The sequence below is a fragment of the Acipenser ruthenus genome, chromosome 43 (genome assembly GCF_902713425.1).
Source record: "Acipenser ruthenus chromosome 43, fAciRut3.2 maternal haplotype, whole genome shotgun sequence".
NCBI lineage: Eukaryota > Metazoa > Chordata > Actinopteri > Acipenseriformes > Acipenseridae > Acipenser > Acipenser ruthenus.
Genome location: NC_081231.1, coordinates 2,156,455 through 2,169,748, shown reverse-complemented (window position 1 = coordinate 2,169,748; position 13,294 = coordinate 2,156,455). Strand labels below are relative to the sequence as shown.

The window sequence follows — 13,294 nt, the reverse complement described above, 5'->3', positions numbered from 1 at the left end:
TATGTAAAAATAATGTGATATCTGTATAATGTGAAATAATGTATAATGTGATATCTTGTAACAATTGTAAGTCGCCCTGGATAAGGGCGTCTGCTAAGAAATAAATAATAATAATAAATGGGTAATTGTATGTAATAAATAATGTGATATCTTGTAACAATTATAAGTCGCCCTGGATAAGGGCGTCTGCTAAGAAATAAATAATAATAAATGGGTAATTGTATGTAATAAATAATGTGATATCTTGTAACAATTATAAGTCGCCCTGGATAAGGGCGTCTGCTAAGAAATAAATAATAATAGGAAGCCTTTTCAGCTATAGGGTAATGGTATTTTAATTTTAAATGAATGTGTAGCACTTATTTATGCCTTTTTAATATATATATAAATGTTAGCCTTCTTAAAGTAGTACAGTTTGTAACAGAAGTTCCTAATGTTCTCGTCATTGCATCACAGGGACGACTGACTGAATCAGACGATTGGGCGTGAATCGGGAGATCACTTCATTGGTGCCCTGAAATTAGAGCGGTCGGGCGCCATATAAGCATTTTCATAACAAATTGGTAAAGAAAAGTGTATTATGTATTACTTAGTACTACAGAACATGTTAAATACTATTATACACACTACCACACAGGATGACGTGTTATCTCGTTAGCACACTCTTATCAAATAGTTATTATATCTGAAAGATGTTGCAGATAAATACATGTATCTACAAATGCAGTTTTGATTAATTTTGCTATGGTCTATTTCTCTTAACAGATTCTAATTCCAAAGATGAGTCCAAGCGCCAGAAGATGTCTTCTTTGCTTGCTTCTGTTGTCTGACCAGTTGTATTGTCACCCTTTCGCCCTACCACCAGTGGACTCCCATTCTGGAAGCAGTAATGGGTTTCCAATTCACCTTGATGGTCAAAACATAGAGTCAACATCGGATTACCAAGATGTTCCTACTTCAGATGCTAACCAAGAAGAGACTGAATCATATGAAAGGTTACTTGACAATGTTTTCCAAGATCCCCACTTAAAAATGATTAGGAACAATATCACTTGTAATGACTTGATAGGTACAGCTATGTTAGATGAAATTATTTCTTTGCCCTTCGCTAGAGATTTCACAGATGTAGCCCTTGCATTTGTGCTGGGACAGCTGGGGTGCACAGAAGAGATCAAACCTTTTGTTTTCCAGCTGATAGATGATTTAGGCATTACAGGTAATGAACGCATTCTATTACAAATCAAAGAACTGATTGAGCAATCAGATATGAACGCTCCAATTAGAAAAGAAAACACTGACATCAGTCATGTTAATGCTATCATATTTAACATAAACCAAATCACTGTACAGGCCCAAAATCTAATTGAAATGGAAAGTAACAATGATAATGCATCCTCTGTTAAACTATCAGATAAATGTCAAGGACTTGTACAAATTAATGAATCATCCCTTAACGGTCCTGTTCTCAAAAGCCACAAGGTGCTATTTAATGCCACAAGTATGTGTGAAGATCTAGGTCATACTTGTGCTGGAGTCCGCCTCAGTATAAATGGGACTTTTGAAGTTATTGAGAGGAAAGACAACTTCTTACTTCCTCAGCGCAGTTCAGTTTCCTGGATTCATGAATGTGTTGAACTTCAGTTTGAAAAGGGTCATTACATAAGCAAAAGGCATGCTGGATGTTCAGATGAAAACGAGGAGAAAGCATATAACGTAATACAGTGGATACCTATTTTAAGCTCATTTTACAGCCTTGGCACTTCAATTTATTTTGCTGCAAAGGACTGTCCAGATGTAGCTAAGGAAAGGGCGATAGATATAGCCATTGACCTTGGAACAGACTTAGCTGTTGCGCTTACCGGTGGTGCGGCCAGTGCTGCTGTTTATGGAGCAAAAACTGGCATCAAGTTTGGCGCAAAGGCTGGACTTAAAGCAGGCATACAGGGAGTGAAAGCAGGAATGACGTCAGTTGTGAAAACAGCTTCAAAAAAGGTAGTGGAGACAGTGACAACTAAAATAAGTAAAGAAATCATAAAAGATGCAGGAAAACAAGGAATCTCGAAGTTATCCTCTTTAGCCAAACAAATAAAAACAATTCCCACAGTTGTTAAACAAACTTCAGGGCAGATTAAAAAACAGACCTCAATACTAGCCTCTAAAATCGGACATGATGGTGTCTTGAAAAGCAGTAAAGACCTCGTTGTTACCTCAAGCAAGAAAGCCAAAGAAGCTGTGAAAGAAGGGTTGGACAGCTTGGCAGATAAAGCTCGTCGCAATATTGATGATGTTTATGGATCTAAGAAAACGATTGAAATCAAGAGTCCAAACACCAAGGCAGAAACTACGTTTCACTGCATTGTTAAGCGAATGCCAGGAAATAACTGCAAAAGAAAAATGCCTGCTTCTCCTGACAGCAATCATCCTTCTTCTTCAAATACAGATGGAAACATTGGTGATGGCCAGAGGCACACCAAAGCTTCTAATAACAATCAAGGATTTTCAACAAATTCAGATAGAAATATTGAGGATGTCTTCAACATGAGAAATTCTGAACAATGGAGGAGGGCAAGACAAGAAGAACTAAAGCAATGGAGTGTCTATACGCCTACAAACGAGAAGGTAGGCCATCTCAAAATAAATGGCGACACATTTAAAAACTTACCCCCTAAAAGGTATTTTGGCACACTTACTCAAATAAATGAGATGTATCCAGATACACGTATTGTGATTGAATTTCCCCTTGCTGGTGAAACTAGACGTGTTACTGCAAGTCCAGCACTACGTGGAAAAAATCAAATTTATATTCAAACACTTAATGCTGACTATCCAGGCACAAAGTCTCCTGGAACCACATATAAAAGTGTAGTAAAGCAGCTAACGGAAGGGAACTTAGATGACAAAGACATAGCAAAAATGATACTCGAAAGTTTGGATTTACCTTTGGAAAAACAAAAACATATCTGGGACAATTTATCAAAAAACCAACAACGCGCTGCTGTAGATTTCATTGCTATCACTCAGATAGCAGAGTCTGTTCCACCTATTAACCCAAACATAAAATCAGGGCGAGTTCCAGGAATGGACAAAAACGCAAGAGCACACCTGAGAGAGATACAGGAAGGGAAAAAAACATTTGAAGAAGCATTTGCCTCAGGCGATCCAGATTTTGTGCCTTCAAAAAGGGGAGGACTACAAATCGGAAGAGATTTTGCAAACAGACAAAACAATAAAGCAGATGAAACCTATCGAAGACGCTTCCCTGGATTTTCCGACTCTGACTATTAAGCAAAATGACATGTTTTAGTAGACAGAGGCCACCTAGATTATTATTTTTTTTATATTAGTATTACAAACAGTAGCAGTTGCTATACTAAAGTAATATTTTATCAATGATAATAACAAAAAACAACTTCAAATTCCCAGGGTGTATGGGATCATGTGTCCTGGTTTAAAAACTTAATAGAGGGTACTAGTTACTAGTAAGTCGTGTCAATGGCTGTCTTTTTGTCTGCCTCCCTTTCTCGAAATAAAAATGCTGACTTACAAGGTAAAGGAAAGACCAATGGTCCATGGAGCAGGTCCTCTCAATTCTACTGCGTCCACAATCTTCACAGAATTGTGATCAGCAGACACATTGCTAAAACCCACTTATATTTGTTCAGATTAATTTTTTCTGTTGTTTAACCGCTAACATCAAGGGCTGTATGTTCTTAAGTGAATCAATTAACATCAAATGTAAGACGTGTTCCCTTAATGCTAAAAAGATGGGTGTGAAATATTTTATTTTCACTTTTCTCATTTTCTGTTTTGTATCTTGGTGGCTTTTTAAAATGTCGAAGTTTCAAGACTCCTTGTGGTCTTGACATTTATCCTTCATTTTGTCTATTTTGTTATTATTATTATTATTATTTTCCATGAACAGGTACCTGTTCGTTCTTGATTTTAATAATGACTATTAAATTCCATAAGAGTTTCAATTCTTGGTTGTTTATTCAAATCACTTCTTAATGATTTATATCCCTGCAGATGTCATGTATTTCAGGTCTTTCTTGTACTTCTTTAAAGATAGATATTTCTTGATTCCTTGATTTGTATTTATTTACAGAATATCCATGAATAAATAAACAATTTGAATTCACTCAATCATGATATTGTTTTATTTTTTTTAACCCACATTAATTACAATAACGTAAAACAACAAAAAAAATGATGGTAAATTTACTAGTGTGCTTTTTTTTCACTCTTTTCCAGCCCCTTGACTAAATTCTCTGGCTACAGAGTCTGCCTGTGGGGCCATATCACAGCATGATGAAGGCTGCAGCACTGACAGCAGCCAGCAATGAGATCTACCTCAGAGAGGCCGAGCACTGGAACTAAAACTATGATACAAGCAGCTTTAAAAAACACATGGTCTACTTTAATTAAATCTAGACGTAGGTGTGGTTTTTAGCACGGTTTAGTACTTTATTGCATATTAGTAGCAGGGTTCTACAAGATATAGCGTGACACGCCCCTACGTGTTCCTACAACTGTTTAAATAACAGACCTGTCGCTTTTCTATTCGTTGTTAACATCCTGGTAACTTTTTACACTATGCTCTTTTCAAAGTGTCCGCTCCAGTGCACTGGGGTTTGAGATCTGTCCTCTAAATCACTGCAGGAAGAGCGATTAAAAAAAAAAAAAAAACATAACAAGTGCTCTGGCTTTTCTGTTCCCTACCACATCATAGATCGTTATTATTATTATTTGTTTATTTAGCAGACACCTTTATCCAAGGCGACTTACAGAGACTAGGGTGTGTGAACTATGCATCAGCTGCAGAGTCACTTACAATTACGTCTCACCCGAAAGACGGAGCACAGGGAGGTTAAGTGACTTGCTCAGGGTCACACAATGAGTCAGTGGCTGAGGTGGGATTTGAACCGGGGACCTCCTGGTTACAAGCCCTTTTCTTTAACCACTGGACCACACAGCCTTATGGCTGTGTTACCTGTTTGACAATGTGGGCAATAATCCTGAGACTGAGCAGACATTTTGAAAAGGGCTTTAACAGTTATACTGTAAAAAAGTTGTCAGGATGTTAATGAAAATAAAATTACAGGTACGTTATTTAAACAGGTACAAAAAAAAAAAAAATTTACACAACATGGTCTTTAAGGTTTCTCTCCTGTGTGCATTTGCTGATGTGGCACAAGATTTTCTAACCGACTGAACCTCTTCCCACAGTCAGTGCAGTGATACGGCTTCTCTCCTGTGTGAATTCGCTGGTGAGTTACAAGGTTTCCAAAGTGACTGAAACTCTTCCCACAGTCAGAGCAGAGATGCAGTTTCTCTCCTGTGTGAACTCTCCGGTGTGCTTTCAGGGTTCCCGTGTGACTGAAACTCTTCCCACAGTCAGAGCAGAGATACGGTTTCTCTCCTGTGTGAACTCGCCGGTGTGCTTTCAGCGTTCCTGAATCACTGAAACTCTTCTCACAGTCAGAACAGCAATACGGTTTCTCTCCCGTGTGAATTCGCTGGTGTGATTTCAAGGTTCCTGCGTGACTGAAACTCTTCCCACAGTCAGGGCAGGGGTATGGTTTCTCTCCTGTGTGGATTCGCTGGTGTTTTTTCAGGTTTCCTGAATCACTGAAACTCTTCCCACAGTCAGAGCAGAGATACGGTTTCTCTCCTGCATGAATTCGCTGGTGTGCTTTCAGGGTTCCTGTGTGACTGAAACTCTTTCCACAGTCAGGGCAGGGATACGGTTTCTCTCCTGTGTGAATTCGCTGGTGTGCTTTCAGAGTTCCTGAAACATCGAAACTCTTCCCACAGTCAGGGCAGGGATACGGTTTCTCTCCCGTTTCAATTCGTTGGTGTATTTCAAGATTTCCTGACTGATTGAAACCTTCCCCACAGTCAGGATATTCTCCAGCACCCCCCCTCGCTTTAGCTGCTGAACTGGAACCTGGAAAATATGAACAGGAAATAAAGTAAGAGGGACTGCTTGTAGGCTTCGGGCATGAGGCTAGGAGGTGGAGTGGATTCAAGCATGTGAATTTCAGCCGTGGGGGTTTGCACTGGGTTCCACCACTTTAAAAAAACAAAGATAAACTTATATGTGTAAAATCAAAATCGATAAATACTAATGTTGGCGAAAACAAGCCCTGGGATCAACACCTGACTTTGAGGTTCTCCTGTGATGTTCCAGGTCTATTTCACCTAACACAATTATACAATTATATCTCATCATAGCATTTTATGATTTTTTTTCTGGGTTGGGGTATGTACAGAACTGTAGTGTAATCTGCATGAGAAAAACCAACACCAGATTCAGAACAGCTGTCAATGATGTGCTTGGAGACTGGAACTGCTCCCTCCCTCTCTCTCTCTGTATAGAATCTTTTTTATTGTACAGATATACATCACAGTACATTAGAAATTTGCAGCACCATGCAGTAACACCACACACGTTGTGTTTATGTGTTTCGTTAATTCAAATATCTCAATTTAATAATAAAACCTAAACACTTCTGTAATCCCAACACAGTGGGTTACAGGACTCCAGTACACTGAAACAAAAGCTGTATATTCCATGCACTTAAACAGACTGTAAATGCATCACCAATCTAATACAAAGGATAGTGATCATGCCCTTTCTACAGTAGCTCTGTAATCCTGCACAATATTCCAGTCCCAAGTGAGGCATGCAGGTTTTAAAGCAATCTAACCAATATGCTCCCTCCCTCTCAAGCACACTGTGGATCTCGCTCAATCCAGAATGACAATGGCACAGCTGCTGGGAGTCACTCACCTGCTAGACTGCTTTCTGAATGAGTCTTGCTTTCTACCTCCTTGCCGTTGAGAGAGCCTTCCTCTCCAGCTCCTTGCTCTTTTGCACAGAATCTCTCCAGCCCCACGCTACACTCCTGCAGGCACATAGGCTCCGGCTCAGGGATCTTTGGTTGGAAGTCCTCGGATTCTTCCTCCCCTGGTTCCACGTGGTCAAACTCTACTTCAGGGGGCTCCCATTTAATACAGACTATGTCCACCGCCTCTTCTTGTTTCACAGGAAGGGGTCCTTCTGGCTGGGGGATCTCCAATTCATTGTGCTCAGCTTTAATCTCAGAGTCCTCTGGCTGACCGCTGTCACATTGCATCTCACAGAGCTCCTGTTTAATGGGGAGGGAAGCCAGCCCTGAGAACTCCCCACTAATGGGGACAAGTTCAAGTTCAGGGAACTCCTCTTTAATTAGGACAGCTTCTATCTTCACACTGTCCATGGCATCACACGTAATTCTGTTTTGTAGCTGCAAAAAAAACCCAAAAAACACATTTATTAATTTATTTACTTATTTAAATACAGTGCTATTAACGAGGGTCTCCCGAGTGGCACATTCGGTAAAGGCAATCCACGTGGAGCGCAGGATGCAGCCTATAGCCTGGAGATCGCTGGTTCAAGTCCAGGCTATTCAACTGCCGACCGTGGACGTGTGCTCCCAAGGGGCGGTGCACAATTGGCCGTACTCTCAATTACAATACAATACAAAGTATTAATTTAAAAAGTACTGTGCATTTTATTGAAAAAACAAATGCAAAAAAAAGTTTTAAAAAATAACTGTTGAGGCGACAGTATATTGTACGTGCAGTACTGCACTTTTAAACTGTTCAAGGCAGAACTACATGTCGAAGCTGCTATTATTATTATTATTATTATTATTATTATTATTATTATTATTATTATTACAACAACTACATTAACATCAACCCTTAATCGGAGTACCACGATGAATGTTTAACCGTAGGATATTTTTTAAAAAAACAAATAATTTCTTGTAAACTGAGATTAATTACTCCAGTACGCTATAGTCAGACACCGGTGGAAGACAAGGTTTGTTTAAAACCACCATGTTCCGCTTCCCCAAATTCTACAGCGACCGCTTTCTCTCATCTTAACTCGTAAGCTCCTGTATTTGATTATTTTTAAATGTGCTTGCTCTCCGGATCTTTTCTCACAAGCCGCAGCACAGTTACGGGCACTGATGAACCCAAAACAGAGCGAAACATTCCCGCACTGCCACTGCGACCCCGCCGCACCAGCGCGTCCGACAAAATAACATGAAACTTACTTTGTTATTGTCCATGGTGCGCAATACCATTTAAATAACTAAATACAAAAACTCCTTATGGCTCAGGTTTTTTTTTTAACTTTATGACTTGCTGTAATATCACCTTGGAAAAAAAAGTCGCTATAAAACCCTTTACAAGATTGCAGCCCCTTGTTTGATACGTCACTGAAGCTCATCACCTGACTCAGTCACATGACTGGCATTCCGCAGCAATGCTTCTGTGCGCCACGAATTTTATTTTAAAATATACCTGGTGTAGCGCAACATTATTATTATTATTATTATTATTATTATTATTATTATTATTATTATTATTATTATTATTATTACTGTGCTACTTTGAATACTTCATATTTACCTACTTTTAAAATGCAACCCAATTTGTATTTTTTTTTTTTATAAACTAGATGCAGCAGTTATATTATATAAAAAAATAAAATAACTGCATATGAAGCCATTAAAATCAGTCAACTTTCTCGTGCACTCGTCATTTCTTTATCAAACATGGTCTAAAAAGCTCACGCAACCAAACTATGCCGGCAACCAATGAGAGGCTGGAGTGGGCGGATTCAAGTCAGCCAGCATGCTGAAAATCAACAACACCGCATGAGTCTCGATAAAGCGGTACTGCACTGGATAGAAATTTATTGTGTTTATTTTATTAATTTACCGTTTTGTCTGAAACATTCCCAGATAAAAATATATATATATACTATATATATTTCCAAAAAACTGGCGCTTGCTTAATTTTGCCAGAGACTGAGACTAAAGAATTCTTCTTATACGTAAGAATAATCAGTTCTTACGAAAAAAATAAGAACGTAAAGCTGGGAAATAAAATAAATATCGCTAGTTTCACACTGGTTTGGAAACGAACGGAACACAAACGGTGAGTTGCTTAAATTAAAAAAAATATATAAAAACTCATTCGAGAATTAGCGAGAGGATAAATGAGCAGCAGAACATGTCCGCTCACTTTCAGTCGGAGTTCATTTCTGGGCAATCTGGTGTTAACCTGGAGAAAGATCAATTAATCAGGTATCTTACGAGTGCGTTATAATATGGAACTGTAAAAAAATGTCTACAAACAAAAAAAAAAAAACAGCGTTCATTAAAACGAATCTCTAAAATATCCCGGCAGATTGAATAACTCATTTTAATTTTTTTTTTTTTTTTTTTTGTATTTTGTGTTAATATAACTTAAATTAATTGACAACAAATAAAAATGGATTTAAAACTCAGGCGTGTGATTTTTCATCCCGAATTCACAGTGCTTGTAACATACAACTGCAATATTCAAACACAAATAAATACAATGTACTTGCTAAAACATTTACTTTTTGAAACAGGGGTGAAAGAAAACATGTTGAACATGGAGCCTGTCCACATTAAAGAGGAGGTCCCCAAACTGGAGCCTGTCCACATTAAAGAGGAGGCCTCTGAACTGGAGCCTGTCCACATTAAAGAGGAGGCCTCTGAACTGGAGTCTGTCCACATTAAAGAGGAGGCCCCTGAACTGGAGCCTGTCCACATTAAAGAGGAGGCCCCCAAACTGGAGCCTGTCCACATGAAAGAGGAGGCCCCTGAACTGGAGCCTGTCCACATTAAAGAGGAGGCCCCTGAACTGGAGTCTGTCCACATTAAAGAGGAGGCCCCTGAACTGGAGTCTGTCCACATTAAAGAGGAGGTCCCCAAACTGGAGCCTGTCCACATTAAAGAGGAGGCCTCTGAACTGGAGCCTGTCCACATTAAAGAGGAGGCCCCTGAACTGGAGCCTGTCCACATTAAAGAGGAGGCCCCCAAACTGGAGCCTGTCCACATGAAAGAGGAGGCCCCTGAACTGGAGCCTGTCCACATTAAAGAGGAGGCCCCTGAACTAGAGCCTGTCCACATTAAAGAGGAGGCCCCCAAACTAGAGCCTGTCCACATTAAAGAGGAGGCCCTTGAACTGGACCCTGTCCACATTAAAGACCTCGAAAGATACCAGCTGCCTCATGGACGAGAGGAGGCCCCCCATACCTGCAACAAATGTGGGAAGATTTTTAAAAACCTCAGGACCCTGACAAGGCACCAGCCGGTTCACATTGGAGCGACTCCGTATCGCTGCGCCGACTGTGGAAAGAGCTTCAGTCGGAAGGAGAATTTTAAAAGACACGGGCTAGTCCACAGCGGGGAGACCCCGTATCAGTGTAGCGACTGCGGGAAGAGTTTCCGAGAAAAGGGCACCCTTAAAAAACACCGGCGTCTTCACACAGGAGAGAAACCGTATCACTGTACCGAATGTGGGAACCAATACAGTGCAATAACAAGCCTTAGAAAACACCAAGTCATTCACACGGGCGGGCCCCGGTATGCCTGTCCGGAATGCGAGAAGAGCTTCAAAGACCCCGGGACCCTCAAAAGACACCAGCGCATTCACACAGGGGCCACCCCGTTTGACTGCGCCGAGTGCGGAAAGACTTTCAGTCGTTTAGAGAACCTTAAAAGACACCAGTTGATTCACAGAGGCGAGATGCCGTATCTCTGTAGCGAGTGTGGAAGGAGTTACAGAGAGGCAGCGTGTTTAAAAATACACATGAGATTCCACACAGGAGAAACTCCTTACCACTGTACTGATTGTGGGCAGAGTTTTAAATGGTCACGGTCCCTTAAAAAACATAAGCAAAAGTATGTGTAAGGGTCTGTCCAGGCAAACGCATGTGTAAGGGTCTCTCCAGGCAAACGCATGTGTAAGGGTCTCTCCAGGCAAACGCATGTGTAAGGGTCTCTCCAGGCAAACGCATGTGTAAGGGTCTCTCCAGGCAAACGCATGTGTAAGGGTCTGTCCAGGCAAACGCATGTGTAAGGGTCTCTCCAGGCAAACGCATGTGTAAGGGTCTCTCCAGGCAAACGCATGTGTAAGGGTCTGTCCAGGCAAACGCATGTGTAAGGGTCTCTCCAGGCAAACGCATGTGTAAGGGTCTCTCCAGGCAAACGCATGTGTAAGGGTCTGTCCAGGCAAACGCATGTGTAAGGGTCTCTCCAGGCAAACGCATGTGTAAGGGTCTCTCCAGGCAAACGCATGTGTAAGGGTCTCTCCAGGCAAACGCATGTGTAAGGGTCTCTCCAGGCAAACGCATGTGTAAGGGTCTGTCCAGGCAAACGCATGTGTAAGGGTCTCTCCAGGCAAACGCATGTGTAAGGGTCTGTCCGGGCAAACGCATGTGTAAGGGTCTCTCCAGGGTCTTTCCTGTGCCCAGAGAGGGATTCAGCATACTAGAATATACAATGCTGGAGTTCTCATATATATATATATATATATATATATATATATATATAATGGTCTTAATAGAAAAACATAAAATAAAATATGCCCATAAAAAAGTACCATGTACCTCGTTAGCGGTACCGCTTTAGCAACACGTGTGCTTTAAAATAAAAGTCTTGGTGTTTTCAAGTAGCACTCGTCTGAATTCCTGTAGGAAAGAGACCGGACTGTCTTGGTAAACAGAGTGGAGTACAATCAGCTGATATAACAGTTTAAAAAACAAAAATATACCGTATTCCTTTGAATTTAAGACGCAGCCCAAATATCCCACCCTCAACTTGATGAAAAAATAAAAAAAATCAAACTATATAAGAAAATGATGTGTTGAGGCAGTTTACAGCCATCTACTGTCACACAGAGCATTACAGTTATGAGCTGCTTCTCATTTCCAGTTGTGATTACTCACACATGTTTTTCTCCCTTTTTGTGAACTGTGGTATTGCTTGGCAAGTAGAAAAATACAGGGGGTCTGATTAGAACTGAGCCTAACAATGAAATGCTGCTGCTACACATTAAACAATCTGAAATACACACTCAATTTAAACTGAATGTGTTAAAAAAAACGCTTAGCAATTTTGCTGCACAGCCTGTCTGCCTCCCCTAAAACTTCCATTAACAACAACATCTCCCCGAATACATTGTCTTCAGTTACTAGGAAACTGTACACAAGAAAAACCAACCCAACAAGCATTATCCAATCTCTGGCTAGCCCTGCTGTCTTTGCAGGCAATCACAGTAAGAATAAGAAAAAAATCGCCAGCAAGTTACACAGGTCGAAGTAAAAACTGGAGTCCAGCTACAAATCCAACTGGATTTATAACTTATTAATGCATTTCCTTATTTTATTTATCTGTATGGCTTTATACTGAAGTTAACATGTTCACTGAGTTTAAGAATTGAATGTTAAAATATAAGTGATGTAATTAATTTGCAGTCACTGATACCTCGAAAAAAAATGCGCTGAGCCGATAAAGAACCTTGTAGAACACACGCGTGGCTGCACAGGAGTTCAAAGTAACATTGCAGTTTAAAATGGAAGGCTCTTTTTGAATGCCTACCCCATTACCTTTAAAGATTGTACAGTATTTATATGACTTCAAGCTAATGTTGCATTTTACCTCCTGAAAATACATGATACTCTCTCAGTCTTAAAATTAAGGGTAAGTTACTCCCAGACCCCAAAACCTTATCTGGAGCGCTGCCTACACCTGCTTAACATGCATCACTATACTATACTTGAATTTAATCTTAAATTCGAAGGAATACGGTAATTGTGGGTGTAGTGCAGTGTATGAAAAAGGAAGTTCAAAATGGTCACAGTGAAACTGGACAGCACTGACAACGAGAGGCAGCATCTCATCTTAATGAACTCCTACTGAAATGAGTTGGATTGACAAGAACACTACAGCGTAGGTTCATTTCCAGCTCCTGCTGTAGCTGGAGAATCCCAGCGAACAAACTCCACTCTACAAACTGCACATGAGATTTAATGTTTCAATACTGGTGTGTTTTACAAATGCAGACCAACTGACATAAAAAACCTGCAGACCAGTCATTGTACAACCTGCAAAACAAAACAGATATGCAAGATCGCTGTTTTGGTGATGTATAAAACTGAAGTGTGTCATTATCAGCACCTGATTGTATGCACACTCCATTCATTGATGGGATCTTAATTCAAGTGGCAAATTAGATCATTTTAAAATGAACCAATGTTGATTCTTTGTAAGTTTGCTTAACACTTCAATAAAGGCGTGTGCTTGGACTCTACCCTTTGTGTGGTCCGTTGCCTCTGTTTGACTCCTGGGCTTCCAATCTGCATTTAAATAAAGAGCTTTTCCCTCTCCGGGATCAGCGATGGATTTCTCAGAGAGTGAGC

General features: G+C 40.3%; 3 protein-coding genes across 4 annotated transcripts in view; 2 read left to right on the top strand and 1 right to left on the bottom strand.

Annotated features, from left to right (window-relative positions):
* The window catches only part of LOC117967760 (uncharacterized), a 5,163-nt gene extending 786 nt beyond the window's left edge, over nt 1-4,377 (top strand). The window contains exons 2-4 of the mRNA XM_059011967.1: nt 457-563; nt 766-1,992; nt 4,279-4,377. Of these exons, the coding sequence (XP_058867950.1) occupies nt 781-1,992; nt 4,279-4,377 (1,311 nt within the window). The 5' untranslated portion in view covers nt 457-563; nt 766-780. The remainder of the gene's footprint in view (nt 1-456; nt 564-765; nt 1,993-4,278) is intronic.
* LOC117967759 (zinc finger protein 664-like) lies at nt 4,135-8,378 on the bottom strand. Its single transcript, XM_059012035.1, has 3 exons — nt 8,109-8,378; nt 6,794-7,289; nt 4,135-5,947 (listed from the first exon to the last, which is right to left on the bottom strand). The coding sequence occupies exons 1-3, from the start codon at nt 8,136-8,138 to the stop codon at nt 5,154-5,156; spliced, it is 1,320 nt and encodes a 439-aa protein (XP_058868018.1). The 5' UTR covers nt 8,139-8,378; the 3' UTR covers nt 4,135-5,153.
* Nucleotides 8,379-8,667: 289 nt separating this feature from the next.
* Nucleotides 8,668-13,263, top strand: LOC131709456 (zinc finger protein 771-like). Of its 2 annotated transcripts, none has more exons than XM_059012036.1 (2): nt 8,668-8,997; nt 9,458-13,262. In XM_059012036.1, the coding sequence occupies exon 2, from the start codon at nt 9,472-9,474 to the stop codon at nt 10,783-10,785; it is 1,314 nt and encodes a 437-aa protein (XP_058868019.1). In that variant the 5' UTR covers nt 8,668-8,997; nt 9,458-9,471; the 3' UTR covers nt 10,786-13,262. The 2 variants fall into 2 exon arrangements, with proteins under 2 accessions (XP_058868019.1, XP_058868020.1); XM_059012037.1 differs by lacking the exon at nt 8,668-8,997 and adding an exon at nt 9,008-9,146 and having other exon boundaries at nt 9,458-13,263.
* Nucleotides 13,264-13,294: the final 31 nt, after the last annotated feature.

What these genes read in the sequence shown, in the direction of transcription:
- LOC117967759 (XM_059012035.1), bottom strand. Translation starts at nt 8,138, where the DNA reads ATGGTATTGCGCACCATGGACAATAACAAA. An exon ending in GCACCATGGACAATAACAAA is followed by an intron (nt 7,290 to 8,108) that starts GTAAGTTTCATG and finishes TTTTTTTTGCAG; the next exon opens with CTACAAAACAGAATTACGTG. An exon ending in TTCAGAAAGCAGTCTAGCAG is followed by an intron (nt 5,948 to 6,793) that starts GTGAGTGACTCC and finishes CATATTTTCCAG; the next exon opens with GTTCCAGTTCAGCAGCTAAA.
- LOC131709456 (XM_059012037.1), top strand. Translation starts at nt 9,472, where the DNA reads ATGTTGAACATGGAGCCTGTCCACATTAAAGAGGAGGTCCCCAAACTG.